The sequence below is a fragment of the Sinocyclocheilus rhinocerous genome, unplaced genomic scaffold, assembly GCF_001515625.1.
Source record: "Sinocyclocheilus rhinocerous isolate Xijiao unplaced genomic scaffold, SAMN03320098_v1.1 scaffold468, whole genome shotgun sequence".
Lineage (NCBI taxonomy): Eukaryota > Metazoa > Chordata > Actinopteri > Cypriniformes > Cyprinidae > Sinocyclocheilus > Sinocyclocheilus rhinocerous.
Genome location: NW_015635305.1, coordinates 577,736 through 596,241, shown reverse-complemented (window position 1 = coordinate 596,241; position 18,506 = coordinate 577,736). Strand labels below are relative to the sequence as shown.

Sequence of the window (18,506 nt, the reverse complement as noted above, 5' to 3'; positions counted from 1 at the left end):
CAAATATGCATTTGTTTTCTCACAGAGACAGCAGAATGCGCTGAAGTATGTGATGGATGAGTGGGCAGGGATTGAATATGAGCTGCTTCGTGAGAGGGGCCTCTGGGGGCCTCCTATTGGCTCCCACCTGGACAAGTTTCAGTTGGACATGACTGAGGGACCCTGTAGAATGAGGAAGAAGATGGTTCGGAACGACATGTTTTACATTCATTATCCCTACGTGCCTGATCCTGAGCCCAACGCAAGCACTCAGGTTAGTGTACTTTTTTTCTTGTAATTTTTCAGTTTAAAGGAGGTACATGTTATGTATTGTATATTAGCAAATTCTGGCTTCCCAAAATAGAAAATAAACTTAATAAAACATAATTTTCTTTAACCTTATTTTACCCCATTAACTGAAACAAGTCTATTGAATTTGCCTATAGTATCAGTGAAAGTCGGCATGTGTGTAGCCGCTAATGGTTGATAATCTGCTCTGAATGGATCTTTTGTAAACTCTCAAACTTTAATTGCCAGCATTAGCCATATGATGGCAATGACTTCACATAAGAAGCCTGAAATGCAAACACAACGCTCCTCTTGCCTTATTGCCCATTTTTCCCTTTTCAGAAACAATCACAGGTGCCATTAATGGGTGCAATGGTTAACATACCAGTCCAGGTACAAACTGAAGTGTGCCTAAACTACAGTCTTGCTATACCCTCTTAAACATCTGCATTGCAGCATTAAGTGTAAAATAAATGTCCCAGACCTTCTGCATTTGTCTGTCACATAATGAGGAGGCATATGTGGATTGATGCCTCCGCAGAATGCTTAAAACGCTGTTTGGAGATGTTTTCTCTGCTGTCATTCCTGTTGTAAATATTTCATACCTCTAGAAAAATAAGTTTAGGACAGCTCCATCCATCCCATTTGCTAATCCCTTGTACTCCATATTATAGAATGTGAAGTGGGACAATATTCAGACAAGAATGTTGCATGCTACTCTTATAACTCACTAATTATTGGTATTCATATTGTAGTTTGAGAGCTGAAATAAGTAAATTCTGCACCACTACTGGCACCAAACAGAACTGCAAAAATAAAGACCATTTCACATACTTCACACATCTTCCATTGTTCAGCAAACAGATACTGTAGACCTGCCCTAAACTCCCTCCGTTGGTTGAGCCAGTGTCACTACATCTGGCCCAGTTGGCCGCTCAAACAAACAGACCACAGTTCTGTTTTCTGTTGCCAGTTGTTCGTAAATTATACGTTTCAGTTTCCTAGATGTAGATATATCCTTGTATATAGATATTTTAGTAGAAATTTGATATACAGCATGACCATGCAGGTTGTTTTTCTCTCTAAAATCAAAATTTAAATTTGCATGCAGTTCCAGTTAAAAAGTTTGGTCACATGACTGAATTTTTGTGTAATCTTGAAAACCTGCTGATATAACTGTTTAAATGCTTAAAATTTGCATTGTGGGTGAGTATTAATTGTGTTTAGATATGAATTATGTACTATATGTGAGTTGTCAGCGTGGGATTCTTAAGGAGTGATGAACACGTGTCTGTGCTGATCCTAAACTGTGTTTGCATGCCTCTGACTGGATTCCTCTTGCTGTCACTGACTTCCAAGATTGTATTTTTATCATAAAGGTCGTTTTCATCATGACTGATATAAACATGAAAGAAGAGTTAACAAGGACTAAATTAAACAGTTAGCATTAAATTTCAACCCTTCCAGAAACCGGCGCGCTACAGACGAGCGATAAGCTACGACAGTAAGGAGTATTACATGCGGCTGCTGTCAGGGAACCCGGGGATGTATCAGCACTCCATAGAGCAGAACACAGAGGGAGAAACCACACAGCAGGAGCCTGAACATGGAGAGGACACCATCGCAAGGGTCAAAGGTCATTTTAACATGATAATGCTCTCTATTACTTGATACAGTGAAACTACTAAAACTACTACATAAAACAAATACTATTATTAATACAATGATTTTTTCCCTTCTTCAAAAATGAACTACTAGTAACTAGAAATTCTACCACCTCTTCAAACTAAATGGACGAAACTGGCTTCTGAATGATCTGATTGTCTATCTATTGAAACTAATGAGAATGTAATATTATGAGTGTGTTGTATGGATTGACTCAGTGTGCTGTGTTGTGTTTTAGGTCTGGTTAAGGCCCCTTTAAAGCGGTCCCGCTCTACAGCGGATGGAGCTGATGAGGACAGTCAAGACCAGCTGCAGGAGTTGCTGGAGTCAGGAGCTATGGACGAGGAGCAGAAAACCGACAACACCACGCTGCTCCGCCTGCTGGAGGAGGGAGAGAAGGTCTGCAGCACACCACATCCTCGTCACACTGTTTAACAACTGCAGCTTCTTTTACTGCCAGGCACTGTTGTCAACGCAACAATGTGGCTTTGGAAATTAGGGTGAAAGCTTTCTAATCTGAAGCTTTGTATTGATCATTACTGTTCTAACAGCAGTCAGTCATTTACTGCTCACATTATCCTCGGATCAGTATGAGGGAAATAATTAGTAATATCTGTCTGGTTGGATGTTTAGGTTTATTTTGCTTTTTGAATTTGAACTGATTGATATAAAGTGTTCTGAGAATGTGTTTGTTGTGTGTGTTGGGATAGATCCAGCACATGTACCGCTGTGCTCGAGTTCAAGGTCTGGACACCAGGGAAGGGCTGCTCTTATTTGGGAAAGAACATTTCTATGTGATTGACGGCTTCACAATGACAGCCACCAGAGAGATTAGAGACATTGAGACACTCCCTGCAAAGTAAGAATTTATATTTTGGATTCTGCCCTTCAAAAAAAATTAGAAAGACTCACTTCTGTCAGATCATCTGGTATCTGTCTGTCCCTCTGCCGTTTGTTCTGTCATTCTGTTGTTCTCCATCTATTCATCGTTCATACGTTCTATCTACCATTTAGCTATTCTATCTGTCTTTCTATCTTTTGTTTGATCTGTCTATCATTCTATTGTTCATTCTATTATTCTTTTTCTATTTCTTATAATTTCTATTTCTTAGAATTGTGACAAATCTGGTAAATTTTTTTCATTAAAAGAAACTGGAAGTATTGATATTTCCCATTAATTAACCTACAATTCATTGTGTGAATGCATTCTGTGGTTATTTTTAGATTATTTTAATATATTGATGATAATTGATATAAGTCATTTTGCTGAGGCCCCCTGGTTGAGAACCACTGTTTTAGTGGTTGCACTGGGTCTATACGCTGCTTGTTTTTGTGACATTTGCAGTATGCATGAGCCTATCATCCCCCGAGGGGCCCGGCAGAGCAAGAGTCAGCTGAAACGAACCTGTAGCATCTTTGCTTACGAAGACATCAGAGAGGTGCACAAACGTCGCTACTTGCTTCAGGTGTGCAAACAAACCGTTTGGCTTGATTCTTTGCTTGAACCCAAATAACACACTGGGCAGCTTTCATGTTAATGGCAATAATGAAGTTATGCTTTGCTGTCTTCATCACAGCCCATGGCAGTAGAAGTGTTTTCCGGAGATGGAAGAAATTATCTGTTGACTTTCCAAAAAGGAGTCCGGAACAAAGTGTATCAAAGGTATTGTAAACACTGATGCCTTTTAAGGCAGCATCCCACTAGCTGGCACAAAACAGCTCTGTTTTGGTTGTGGATGTCACACTTTCTGACAATTTTAGATGAAATCTTGTACGCTTCTGTCAAATGTTGTAACACTCAGCAATTAAGAATTTAAAAGGGTGACAATCTAAATGAATTCCTCTGACATTTTCTCAGATTCTGTCATGCACTGCAGCTCCCCATTTTGGCAGCAAATCATTGTGAAATTTGACTATATTAGAGCAGGTGTACCACACATTCATACGCAACTGTAATAGACTGCATTAAGATGCAGCTCATTGAGTGTGTTTGAAGTTTCATATGCTTCTTAAATGCTGTAAAAACTTTAACACTGTGAAATATTTTTACAATTTAAAACAACTTTTTTTTTCTTTGCTAAAGTAAGGAAACTTTGCTTCCTTTGCTCCTATAAACAAACTCGTGAGACTAGCATATCTCAGAGGTTGACTGCTGAACATTTTAATGGAAACAGTGAATTTTTTTTTTCTGAGGATTATTTGATGAATTGAAAGTTCAAAAGAGCAACATTTAATAACAGAAATCTTTTGTAACATTGTAAGTTTCTTTACTGTCACTTTTCATCAACTTAAAGGGATAGTTCACCCAAAAACAAGTTTTGTCATCATTTACTCACCCTCATGTCATTGTAAGCCTGTATGAGTTTCTTTCTTCTGTTGAGCACAAAAGATTTCTTTTTGGATGAACTATCCCTTTAATGCATTCCCCCCCAAGTTTTTAATAGTAATTTAATTGTTGAAGTACCTCAGAAAAAAACGTGGTTACACACAGCCAAATCATGTTTTCTAGGTTCCTGGCAGTTGTTCCTTCACTAGCCGACAGCTCAGAATCTGTCTCTGGGCAACGTCCCAACACCAGTGTGGAACAAGGGTATGTTACCCTCACATTACATGAGTATGAAGTGAATTTAGAGTTTATTTACCAAATTTATTAAAATAAACATTCATATGCGTGTTTCTTGGTAAATAGGTCTGGTCTTCTCAGTACGCTGGTCGGCGAGAAGTCAGTGACCCAAAGATGGGAGGTGTGGTATCTTCACTTTAAGGTTTTTGTCTGTTTGTTTTGTTTTCTTGTTCAGTGTTGCTTATGAAAGACTCTTTATTTGCAGAGAGGTGAAATCAGTAATTTCCAGTATTTGATGCATCTCAACACACTGGCTGGCAGGTCATATAATGACCTGATGCAGTATCCCGTCTTTCCATGGATCCTGGCAGACTTTGACTCTGAGGTACAAACTTGTTTTTGATCATTCCTTGTAATAAGTCCTACAGCACAAAATGTTGAGAACTACAGTGTTTCAAAAGTCCGATCTTCTGTCAGCAATATATTGGCATTCTGTTTGGGGAATTTGTATCAGTTAAGTGTCTTTTCTTTTGCAGTCTGAGCTTCAGTTTTTCAAGGTAAAAATCTCGATTTATTCCACAGGAACTGGACCTCAACAATCCAAAGACATTCCGAAACTTATCCAAACCCATGGGAGCTCAGACAGATGACAGACTGATCCAGTACAAGAAAAGATTCAAAGACTGGGAGGATCCTAATGGTGAGTCAGAGACCCCTGTTAATAACCCTCTGTTAGCTGTGCTTGTTATGCTGAGACTTTTTAAACATGTTTTTGTTTCTTCGCAGGCGAGACTCCAGCATATCATTATGGCACTCATTACTCCTCTGCAATGATTGTGGCCTCATATCTGCTCAGAATGGAGCCTTTCACACAGATCTTTCTCAGGCTTCAGGTTAGTCCTACATGGTCCGCTCTTTTCTTCATTTGTTGCTTTCTTCTCTTTACTCAGTGTTTTAGTTGTTGTTTAAAGTTTTTCTTACCAACCACAAACCTTCATGTGGCTAGATTGGACAATCTTGAACTGGGCAGACTTGTCATTGCTCTTTTATTCTTCAACATCCATTTTTATGCTGGTGGAAATATATTTTGCAATGAATGTTACTAAATAAATCATCCACAGTCAAAACCAAAAAACAAACAAAAGTGGAAGAGCAGACTGGAAGACCAGCTGTTTCCACAATAAACATAGCATCTTCCGCAACCTCACAAATATTTACAGCATTTTTTTCCCCAACCAAAGCTACTGTTTCCAAGCATTAATAAAGATATTCCTTTGTTTGTGAAAAGAGGTTGTTATTAACAGACAGTGAAGGCCCGTTCACACCAAAAACAATAGCTATAATGATAACTATATTAGTGTCCACAACAATAATGTTCTGTTTGTTAAAAGTGCGTGCTGCCTGCTACTTTAAATGCTCAAGCTCTTTAAAGTTATATATCCTGATGGGCTGTCAGTCTTCTGGGGGGAAAAAACTGTATAGTTCCTCTGTGCCTTTATATTTGTGGTGTAGACCTTTCTTCTCTCATATAATTAACAATTATTAAAATTTTATAGTTATAGTTATCATCCATAGTGCGAACAGCTGATCTAGTTTCAAGAAAGATTGAAGCTGTTGGTTATATGTGAGTTTCATTCTGTGTTTTTAGGGAGGACATTTTGATCTGGCCGACCGAATGTTTCACAGCATACGAGAGGCTTGGCTCTCTGCTTCCAAACACAACATGGCTGATGTGAAGGAACTCATTCCGGAGTTCTTCTACCTTCCTGAGTTCCTGCTCAATTCCAACAACTTCGATCTTGGTTAGGATGAGATTGATAGCTAGCCTCATCTGTACCCTACATACAATCTCTCTTTTTTTGTTGTTGTTTTTTTTTCTTCACGTGTGTGTTATTTGATTGGTCTTTTCTAAAGGGAGTAAACAGAATGGCACCAAGCTTGGAGATGTGATTCTGCCTCCGTGGGCAAAAGGAGACCCGAGAGAGTTCATCAGGGTTCACAGAGAGGTAATTGACATCAAAATACATCATCCCCTGATAAAGCCGGCAGTCAGAAAGAGGCTCTGTGTTTTATTGTTTCATTGCGGTAAATGTCAGAGAATAACTGAAGGCCACTTTCAGTAACAGAGTTATAACCTTTAAGGACTGTGTGTGTTTTTTCAGGCTTTGGAGTGTGACTATGTCAGCGCCCATCTGCATGAATGGATCGATCTGATCTTTGGTTACAAGCAGCAGGGTCCTTCAGCGGTGGAAGCGGTCAATGTCTTCCACCATCTCTTCTATGAGGGCCAGGTGGACATCTACAACATTAATGACCCACTTAAAGAAACCGCTACCATTGGATTCATCAACAACTTTGGCCAGATCCCAAAACAGGTTTGCAATTTCATTACTGAAAATGTCATGAACTACGTCAGTGGTTGCCTGTGCATACTTGAGGAAAACTGACTTTATATTTCTACCAACTGGTTAAAAGTCATTGAAAGGAAATTTGGTTCTGAAAAAATCTCTTGCTTCATTTATTTGCAGATGCCTTTTGTTTTGTTATTTTGTATTTAATGCAATTTTGCTTAGTATCCAGTTTAACCTCTGTGTTTCTTCTCTTTTAGCTTTTTAAGAAGCCCCATCCTCCAAAGCGAGTGCGCAGTAAGTCAAATGGAGAGGTACCTGGTGTACCTGTTACACTCAACTCCAGCTTAGACAAAATCTTCTTCCATCATCTGGACAACTTGCGGCCCTCTCTCACACCTGTCAAAGGTAATGCAAATTCAGTGGAGGGATACAGTGGCATTACATGCTCTGTGATGATCACAGAGCTCAATCAAAGCCAGATCAACAATTTATTCATGTATGGTTTTATTTGTTAAAACTTGTTTGTTCAGGAATAGGGTTGGGTACAGAAACCCGGTACCAATATGGCACTGGTACCTATGTAACCAGTATGTACTAGAACCGAATCATAATGCAGATTTCGGTGCCTCATTTCGGTGCCATGCCTGAGCGATCGATTGAAATATTTGTCCTTTGGTTCTCCGAAACGGATGTAAGAAGCATCATCACCGGCACCGCACGTGAAAAATAATTTCCCCACTGAGAAACTAAACTTCCCTTGTATTCACATTTCTAAACCTGTTGTCCAACAAAAGAGAACATTATAACATTTTTACTCCACAACACCAGTCAAATGCTTCCTTTTGTGATCTGATGTGGCTTCTTGTCACAGAATGAGGCAGAAAATATGTTCCATAGGCTACTTTAAAAAGAATACATCGATTAGAAATGAATTATAAATATACTTAATTATTATGAAAATACCAGAGATGACTTGAATAACATAGATAAACTATATTGTCGCAGTCTAGAGTTTATTGTCTTTGTTTTATCATTCAAAACGTTTATAATGTTCTGTTTACTCAGTTACAGCTATAATAGCCATGCCTTTATCCATATAAGGGATTTCCTGGAGGGTCATGAGTTCTGCTACTTCTGTGACTGGATATGTCAGGGGTGGCGAACTCCGGTCTTGGAGAGCCGCAGCCCTGCAGAGTTCAGCTCCAACCCTAATTAAAACTCACCTGCCTGTAGCTTTCTAGTAACCCTTCAGACCTTGATTAGCTTGTTCAGGTGTGTTTGATTAGGGTTGAAGCAAAACTCTGCAGGGCTGCGGCTCACCAGGACCGACATTCGCCACCCCTGGGATATGTGGATTTTCTGTGCGAGGGCGCCCTCTGGCGTCCAGTATGAATGAATCAGACATCATGTGTTTAGCGATGCCTTTGTCCATATAAGGGATTTCCTGGAGGGTCATGAGTTCTGCTACTTCAGTGACGGGATATGTGGATTTTCTGTGCGAGGGCGCCCTCTGGCGTCCAGTATGAATGAATCAGACATCATGTGTTTATAGTGCTAATGGCCAATCCATAATTTTTTGAGGGAATTTTTATTTATTTATTTTTTTAATAAGTATCGGTTCAGGCACCGTTTAGGCACCAGAACCATTTTAAAAGTATTGATTTGGCACCGGTATCGAGTTTATTTAAAAAAAATAATAATAATGATACCCAACCCTATTCAGGAATAATTTGTGTAAAATATTGCTAGCGTCTCTGGCCATACAGTGGAGCACATTTTAATGAGCTCTGTGTGTGTCATGTGTGTTTTACAGAGCTGAAGGAGCCAGTGGGTCAGATAGTGTGCACTGACAAGGGCATTCTGGCTGTTGAGCAGAACAAGGTGTTGGTTCCTCCTGCCTGGAATAAAACCTTCGCCTGGGGCTATGCGGACCTCAGCTGCCGCCTCTCCAACTATGAGTCTGACAAGGTCATTCGCAACATACAGGTTCTTCTGTTTGCTCATGTTTTCAGCATCTGCTGTGAACGGCTGTCAGATCCTGAAATGCATTTGGGAAAAGAGCATCTGCAAAACTTTGCATATTTATAACTACTCTACAATTGAAAAGTTTGGGGTCTGTAATAGTTTATGATCTTTTTTGAAATAATTCTCTAATATTCACCAAGGCTGCATTTATTTGATTGAGAATACAGTAAAATATTGTGAAATAGTATTAGATTTTAAAATAACTGTTTTCTATTTTAATACATTTTAAAGTGTAACTTATGGCTGTGATGGCAAAGCTGAATTTTTGGCAGCCATTACTCCAGTCTACTGTGTCACAGTGGAAATCATTCATATCCTTCAGTAAACATTCTATGTTGATTAGGTGCTTAAGAAACAATTTTTATTATTGTCATAATTATGTTGAAAACAGGTGTTGTGGAAACCTTGAAATGTTTTTGAAATGTGATTTTCACCTTCCTTGTGAACTAATTAAGACACAGCTAAGTTTAAGCTTGGATTTTTGGTTTATTCTGTGTATTTTGTTTCCGTATCAGTTGACTGATGTTCATGTGTTGCGTTTGTCTCATAGGCGGTTGTAGTATATGAGTGCCTGTCTGAGTGGGGGCAGATCCTGTGTGCTATCTGCCCCAATCCCAAACTGGTCATTACTGGAGGATTAAGCACTGCTATCTGTGTATGGGAGACTGGGACTTCCAAAGAGAAAGCCAAGAGCCTCACACTCAAACAGGTTTGTTTTATATTTGTTTTAATGCGGCTTGTTTGATAGATTTTTTTTTTATATACTCAATTTGCTTTTTAAAACTAAGTTTTCCTTTAGACTTGTTTGCTACACCTACTTGCTCTTTGAAAATGAATGTTATTTAATTGTAATGTTTTATGCATTGATTAATATATATGTTCATGTTTCCAGGCTCTTCTGGGCCACACAGATGCAGTTACATATCTCACAGCGTCATCAGCTTACCACATCATCGTGAGTGGCTCTCGGGACCGTACGTGCATCATTTGGGACCTGAATAAGCTGTCTTTCGTCACCCAGCTGAGGGGCCATCGGGCTCCCGTCTCAGCGCTCTGCATCAACGAGCTTACTGTGAGTCAACAATAATGTAGACAGAATTAGCTGAGTGACAAGTGTTGTGTTTAAACTACATTCAATTTTCCTTTTAGCCATTTAATAAGCACTCTTGTATGCATTGTATGGTCTTTGCATTTGTATTCTTTATTAGGGTAATAACATAATTTATTAATAAATTATAATTTTAATATTGAAAATGTAAAATATGTATACATATGGGGGAAATCGTGGCCTAATGGTTAGAGAGTCGGACTCGTAACCCAAAGGTTGCGGGTTCGAGTCTCGTACCGGCAGGGATTGTAGGTGGGGGGAGTGAATGTACAGCGCTCTCTCCCACCTTCAATACCACGACTGAGGTGCCCTTGAGCAAGGCACCGAAGCCCCAACTGCTCCCCGGGCGCCGCAGCATAAATGGCTGCCCACTGCTCCGGGTGTGTGTTCACTGCTGTGTGTGTGCACTTTGGATGGGATAAATGCAGAGCACTAATTCCGAGTATGGGTCACCATACTTGGCCCTCATGTCACGTCACATATTAGGGATGTAACGATTCACTCAACTCACGATTCGATTCACGACTGAGTTAATCGAATCGTGTGCTTTTATTATTGCTTGGACAAAATACTGTACGTTTATTTTTAAATTGAAATATGACACTATAATAATATACTAATATAGCACTTGCATATTATTGCTCTTTTGTTGGTTTTGATTGCTTCTGTTGTCCTCATTTGTAAGTTGCTTTGGATAAAAGCGTTTGCTAAATAACAACATTTAAATTTAATGTAAATAACAAAACTAAATTGAAATTTTAAAACAAGCCCCAAATCAAATAAATAAGTAACACAAATAAAATAAATCTCTTCATATAAACAAACTAAGGCTTTGTCTGTGCTCTTTCCATTTAAAATTAGAGGCAACCACTGCATTTTAATCATGATCCAAACAAAGATGCTGCATACATGCAACATGAGCAGTTTTTAATCTAAATTACATTGTATCATTTCGACATTTGAAGCAAAAACAGAATGGTTTGACTTCAGTTTTGTGATACTATGCATACAAAATATCTGCATGAAACAGAAACAGCAGACGAGCTGAATGAGACGCAGATTCACTCTCTGCCAGCAGGTGGCGCTTAAAGCGTTTCCTTGGTTTCCACTGTAAACAAAGCAGTGCTGCACTTATGAACTTTAATATGCATTATACAGAGGCAAGAGGAAAAGAAAAAATAAAAGACAGTAAGTTCCCCTCAGACATACATTCATATAAACTCCTACCCCTAATTGAATCGCGATTTGTTTAGCATCTCAACCGATTTGAATCATCACATATTTAAATCGATTTTCAACCGGCTCGCGGTTAATCGTTACATCCCTAATACATATAAAAATCATATATTTTTATTGTTGTTATTACTATTATTATTATAATTTCTTTTATTACTCACAGAAAACTATGTGGAAAATTTGGGGCAAGAAAAAATATAACATTTTATATTCTTATGAAAATATATTATTATTATTAGTGCTGTCAAACGATTAATCGCATCCAAAATAAAAGTTTTTGTTTACATAATATATGTATGTGTAGTGTGTATATTTATTATGTATATATAAATACACACACATACAGTATATATTTAGAAAATATTTACATGTATATACATTTATATATTTATATTCTTATATTATATATAAATATGTTTAATATATAAACATAACATATTTTTCTTAAATATATACATGCATGTGTTTGGATTTATATATACATACTGTAATAAATAAACAAAGTATGCAGACATATATTATGTAAACAAAAACTTTTATTTTGGATGTGATTAATCACGATTAATCGTTTGACAGCACTAATTATTATTATTATTATGCAGTAATACTTTTCTGGTATGAAGTTAATTTGATCAGTTCATCAAATGTGCTTGCCTTTAAAAAATTCCTGAAAAGGAATTAATTTCTACGTAAGTCAGACCATTACTACTTTGGAAAAGAAAGAGCCTCCTGATTGAAATTCTTGCCTTTTATGAATCCTCAGAATAAATTGATTCCTTAGAATAAAACCGAAGTGTTCTATGAATTGGAAAAGACCCTGTGTGTCTGTGTGTAGGGTGATATAGTGTCCTGTGCTGGCACCTACATCCATGTGTGGAGCATCAATGGAAGTCCCATCGCCAGCGCCAACACTTTCACCGGCCGGAGCCAACAAATCCTCTGCTGCTGCATCTCAGAGATGAATGAGTGGGACACACAGAATGTTATCGTTACGGGACACTCCGACGGTGTTGTCAGGGTAATGGTCTTCTCCTTAATTTACTTTCTTTCTTTTCGCTCTGTCTCTTTTAAAGTGTCAACAGATAACGGTTCTTGACAAATGGCTTTATCTTGTAGTTCTGGAGAATTGAGTTCCTCCAAGTCCCAGAAACCCCTGCTCCAGAGCCTGTAGAGCCCCCCGATGTGCCAGACTGCTGTGGAGAGATTGGTAAAACATCCCTCCATTGCACCTTTTTCATGACTTTTGGAAAGATGACATGAAAACATTAAATAAGCCAACTAATGTATAACATTTTGATCAATTTTAGCCTGCACTCTGCATTACCGCAATTTCTTCTGACTTTTAGATGATCTTTTCAGATGAAATAACCTCAAGTCTTGTTCTTCCAGAGGGTCGTGATGCTCCAGAGGATGACAGCAGTGAGTCTGAAGGAGAGGAAACCAGCCTCAGTCAGGACCCTAAACCTCGGACCTCAAACAGCCAGCCCAGCAGCACTGTCCACAGACCCAAACCTCGCACCGGTGCCTCCTGGTCGGTGGACAGCAGCTCTGACGACTCCCGCCGCTGGTCGGACACACTCAGTATTGATGAGAAGGATGGCTTTGTTTTTGTAAACTACTCAGAGGGCCAGATTAGAGCGGGAATTCCCTCACAGCCACATTTACAACCGCACTCAGCACCCTCGCATGGGCCAGTACCACAGCCTCTTCAGCCCAGTACTATGGAGGCTCGGTCATACAACAAGCTCAAACCAGGTGCAGTAGATTAAAAAAAGTCGTGACATTTAGCGTTTTAAAAAAAAAATTTAAATTTGTATGTAATTCTAATTTAATTTAATAAAATTTTTGTTGATTTACTGATTTAATTTAATTTTAAATGTTTTAAAATTATTTTATTCTAATTTTAAACAATTTTAAACAGCCTCATGGGCAGAACAAATAGTGCGATTGCTCTTTGGGTGACCCGAGTTTGAGTCCTGGCTTAGGGGCCTTTCTCAATTCTGTCCCCCTCTCTCTTCCACTTCACTTCCTGTCAGATTCTGTGCTGTTCTGTCTCAGTAAAAGTAAAATTGCCAAAATAGATCTATAAAAAACAAATTTCATTGCATTGATTAAAATTGCAAAGATGATATAAAAGTATTAAGGTATTAAATAAGCTAAATAATAAATAACATTTTGATCAGTTTGATACATTTACTAATTTAACTAATCATTTAAATTGTCAATTAAATTGTATTAATTTAATTGGTGTCCTTCTAATTTAATACATTTTCATTACAAATTATATCATCGGAATCACAGTTTACATGAAAAGTTAGGATGTAAACCAAAGTGAGAGCAGTAAATCTTTGATTTGAATTTTATCACAATGTGCTGTATTTCTAATTCACAGATTTCAGAAGTGTGTGCTCTTAAAGGTCCCATATTGTCAAAACTGAAATTTCCTGGCTTTTTTCATGATAACTGAGGTTCTAGGTGCTATGTAACTACCATATAAGTTTCAAAACAGTCAGTCCACAGTAAAATTCACACAGCCTGCATAAAGTAGCTGTGATTTTTCACGAACCGTTGTGACTTCCATAAAAAGTTGACGTCAGAACTACACAGTCACCGCCTTCAGTCACCACCCCGAGCTCCGCCCATAGTCCCACTCGTCGATTCTGGCACCCAACATCACAACAAGACGATATTTTAAGCTAGCTAGCTCTGTGACGTCGGCTGACCCTAGTTAGCTGTGGTTGGCCTGGCCGTGCGTCACTCAGAACACAACAGGCCAATCAGAAGAGAGGCTCATGAATATTAATTAGACAGCCCAAAATCGACCTGTTCTCAGCAGAGCTCCTGAGAAAGGAGCTGTAAAAATATATTGAGATGGTTTTTGGTACTTATACCGCAAATATATATTCTTAAGGACATCAAAACCTAAAATAAAACTCCAGAAAGTTTTGCATTTTTCATTGTCATTCAAGTGCTGTTCCCTTGTGTTTTTGCTTTAATGTGAGCAACTGGCATGTTCTTCACCGTTAGCTTTGTCTCTTAAACAGGCTACAGATGGGAGAGACAGCTGGTGTTCCGGAGCAAACTCACCATGCACACAGCGTTTGACCGCAAGGACAACGCTCATCCTGCGGAAATCACCTCGCTTGCCATTTCAAAGTAGGTGCTCTGTGTTTGTGGTGGAATGAGGATAAAAGAGAAGCTGGTTTCTAATGTGGTTTAACATTAATATGCCAGTGTTTGCTCAAATATCTCAAATAAATCGTCTTTAAACAAGACTGTTGATAACCAGCTGTTCTTGTGTACTCAGAGACCACAGTAAGATCCTGGTAGGCGACAGCCGTGGCCGCGTGTTTAGCTGGTCTGTCAGTGATCAGCCCGGACGCTCTACCGCAGACCACTGGGTGAAGGACGAGCAGGTGGACAGCTGCTCTGGATGCACTGTGCGTTTCTCCCTCACTGAAAGGCGCCACCACTGCAGAAACTGTGGCCAGGTCTTCTGCCAGAAGTAAGACAGATTTGCAATAATATTTATAATATGTGAACTAAATACCTTTTAAGTGTTATTTGTTTTTTATTTATTTTTAATACCAATTGGAAAATGTCTGCAACTATTTTTTGTTTGTTGTTTCTTTTCTTTCTTTTTTTTTGTACTGTTTTGGTTTTATTGTTTTTGTTTTTTATATGCTTGTTTTTTTTCTAAACCAATTGAGAAAAGACCACTGTAATTTTTTGTTTTGTGGTTTTTGATGTTTTTTTTATTTGTGTTTTAGTAAGCTGTGTTGCATAATATTTAAATAACTTTTTTATGTCTAAACTAATTGGATAAAGACCACTGCAACTTTTGTAGTTTTTTAGTTTTTGTAGTTTGCGTTTTATTTGTTTTAGAAAATTTTGTGCTGCGTTATCTTTAGAATCTCTTGAAAGGGTTTTAAAATTTGTTGCTTGTTCCCACAGGTGTAGTCGCTTCCAGTCAGAGATCAAGCGGCTGAAAATCTCCTCTCCTGTGCGTGTGTGTCAGAACTGTTACTACAACCTGCAGCATGAGCGAGGCTCTGAAGAAAGCCCGAGAAACTAGTTCACCCTCACCCCACATCACATGCCCAAAGCCCAAAATCCCAACCACCCTCAAAAAAAACAAAACATTTCACTGCTCCCCATGCAAAATCTCATTGGTCAGAATCTCCTAAATGGCATCACCAATGCTCATAATTTCATACACTGCAGAAGTGTGACCATTCAAAAGAGACTATTGTTAGTTTACTTTTCCATTCATGCATTTTCTTTTGCAGTATGCTCCGTCATCTAATTGGAATCATCCACAAAGTCGGCATTATGTTTAGATATTAGAAAAAGCAATGCGTATAAAACGCTTCCTGATGAAACGAGATAACACTTGTTTATATTGTAAATACTTACAATGGCATTTTTAACTAGAAACAGTGAAACAAAAAGTCATTATTAAGAGATAAAAGAAGAAATCAAAACACATTGCTTGTAATATAGTATTACAGTATGTTAAAAATCACTCTTGGCTTTAAAAGAACAAAACTGCGAGTGTGTGTGTGTGTGTAGTCGTTGTCACAAGTCACAGCCTCCCAGCGGGAATAATATTGGGGACTATGAATGTTGATAAATGTTTGTGGGTTGACATTGCAAATGACATGCAAATGCTTAGTTATGTTTATTTGATATGTTCTGTTGTGTTGCCCACAGTATCAGTCAGTTGCCATAGACAACTTTTTCCATTTAAAATTTGTTGCCAACCTGCCTTTATATGCAACTATTATCTTATTTTAACAGTTGTGTAGGTCAATGAAAGTATGTAAATGTTGAACTTAGATTAAAGACCACTTTAAATTATTTTTTTTAATGACAGGATTCATTCAACCTTTAAATGATTCCACCACATTTGTTATGCGACAGAAGACAGAAATGTTTCTAACCAATTGAAAGACTGTAATATCAAACATGCTTCTGAAGTGTCATTTATTTCATATTGGATGTTTCACATCTGTAAATTTTGCATTAGTGTGGGACTTCTCTGACTAATTCTTCATCTGTTATTAACTAATATGCATTAGACAACTTAAATGTTACTCTCTGGCACTAGCTTAAAAATTATGGTTTTGTTTTTAGTAAAAACATGCATTTATTCTTATTCTTAAAAAAATCACTATTTTAACCGTTTGCGATGTTGCACCAGTGTAAATGTCTGTAGATTAGGAAAGCAATAGTTACTGATGTTTTCACTCCACACACATTTCACGAAAGACCGTAGCTTGAATGTTATCATGTGTACAGAAAAATGGATTTAACCATTTTAATGGACTGGAAGCCTAGTTTCTCCTTACCTTAGACAAAACTATGAAAGAGAAAGTTTTTTTTTTCTTTTTCTTTTTGATACTGTGGGCAATACCCTATCAAAAGTGCTGCTTTGATTAATGGAGAGAATTTCTTTTTCTTTCTTTAAATGGTCTGACACTTGCAACTTTAAAAAGATGAACCATTGCAGTTGTTTTATTCACTGTTGTATGATTTCCGTACAGCCTAATATGCACTCCTTATAGTTTAATTATTCTATATTAATGTACTGTAATTCAGCGTGCAATCATAACATCATAAAGCTGTTGGGATTTTGCTGTCGACAAGCAGCTCAAAGATCAAATGGCTATATCAATCTGAAATTATTTTTGCACCTTGACATGTAGAAAAGACAAAGAAATGGAGTAATCGCTGTTTTATCAGATGCATTTTTATGTTGTGGGGTATTATTTTGAAAGGGTGCATTTCTTTACAGTAAGATGAACTGTACAAAGTATTTATGCAATTATTTTGTTTTCTTTTTTATGATTTTTCAGCAAGTTTGGTTACTTGTTGCATGTCTAACACAGCTGACTTTCTGTGTCAGTGTATTGTACATGTTTTGGCATTATGTTTTATTTGTTTTCTCTTTCTTTGGCTCATTTTTATGGCGTTATCTAACGAGTCAATCCTGAGGGTTTTGTGTACAGCTTTAGGTGGATATACAGAGTGTCCCACGACTCTTTTGGTTTTTGACTTTTTGTACTCTAATGTATGGATGTTGAGGACTGATCCCGGAACTGATGAAATACACATGGATTGTCCCTGTTTGGTGGTCTAGTGATAGACTGCATTACTACAGTATCTAGTGTGCAAAACTGGTAGCTGAATGTTCATTGTATATTTGTGTTGAAAAACAATTACAGGAACCCCTCCCCCATAAATAACCCCTATACTGTACCTGTTATTATGACACAATAGATATGGTACTCATACCTTTTAATTTAATTTCAATTAAATACTTGCTGTTTACCACCACCATTGTCCTCAGACAAGTTCTTTCCATCATTTATTGCAATGTAGTGCAAAAATATATAATCTAGAAATCTAGGAACTTGGCTATAATCGGAGATCTTCGGAAAATATATAAAACTACAGGACGCATATGATTTCATACTTTTGAAATTGACTGAATTGCATCAAAGCAGTTAAATGCATTGTGTTTAATCAATGCTTTAAAACAGACAGCATTAATTGTGCTGGAAACTAACATGTTTGTCCTGATCACTTAAGAACAGCTACAACAAAGCCCAGTATTAAGTCTCTGATGGAAGCTTCTTCTGACTTCTTGCGACATGCATGGTTAAATTTGGGTGTCCAGTAAACCACTCGCCATCTTGAGAAAGCAAGTTACAGACAGTGTTGCAATCTGAGTGACATGCCAAAACCACACATTTGTTTGCTAGCAATTTATATCCTTTAATAATATAAAGTTAACAAACATGCTTAGGACACAGAAATTACAAAATGATTAGTGCTGTCAAAACGATTAATAGCATCCAAAATAAAAGTTTTTGTTTACATAATATGTGTGTGTGTACTGTGGATATTATGTATATATAAATACACACACATACAGTAAATATATTGAAAATATTTACATGTATATATTTATATTCATATAATTTATATTGTATATAAATATATTTAATATATAAACCTAACATATTTTTCGGAAATATATAAATGCATGTGTATGTATTTATATATACATATTAAAAATATATACAGTACACACGCATATATTATGTAAACAAAAACTTTTATTTTGGATGCGATTAATCGCCATTAATCATTTGACAGCACTAAAAATGATTAATGTAAATATGAACTGGAATATAATAAAGCATCATGATGAAACAATGTATTCCAGTTAGTGTTAAAAAAAATAATAATAACATAATTACTAACCTAAGTAAAATTATTCTCT

The 18,506-nt window shown here is 37.4% G+C and overlaps 1 protein-coding gene across 1 annotated transcript in view; it reads left to right on the top strand.

Moving 5' to 3' along the window:
• Positions 1-17,554, top strand: part of wdfy3 (WD repeat and FYVE domain containing 3) — an 85,104-nt gene extending 67,550 nt beyond the window's left edge. Inside the window, 24 exon segments of the mRNA XM_016561081.1 lie at positions 26-253; positions 1,735-1,903; positions 2,171-2,331; positions 2,643-2,791; positions 3,278-3,398; positions 3,510-3,595; positions 4,442-4,522; positions 4,622-4,676; positions 4,761-4,880; positions 5,078-5,195; positions 5,282-5,388; positions 6,144-6,297; positions 6,410-6,501; positions 6,658-6,870; positions 7,104-7,251; positions 8,660-8,814; positions 9,422-9,580; positions 9,764-9,943; positions 12,051-12,233; positions 12,332-12,422; positions 12,605-12,970; positions 14,260-14,371; positions 14,523-14,720; positions 15,170-17,554. Of these exon segments, the coding sequence (XP_016416567.1) occupies positions 26-253; positions 1,735-1,903; positions 2,171-2,331; positions 2,643-2,791; positions 3,278-3,398; positions 3,510-3,595; positions 4,442-4,522; positions 4,622-4,676; positions 4,761-4,880; positions 5,078-5,195; positions 5,282-5,388; positions 6,144-6,297; positions 6,410-6,501; positions 6,658-6,870; positions 7,104-7,251; positions 8,660-8,814; positions 9,422-9,580; positions 9,764-9,943; positions 12,051-12,233; positions 12,332-12,422; positions 12,605-12,970; positions 14,260-14,371; positions 14,523-14,720; positions 15,170-15,290 (3,567 nt within the window). The 3' untranslated portion in view covers positions 15,291-17,554.
• Positions 17,555-18,506: the final 952 nt, after the last annotated feature.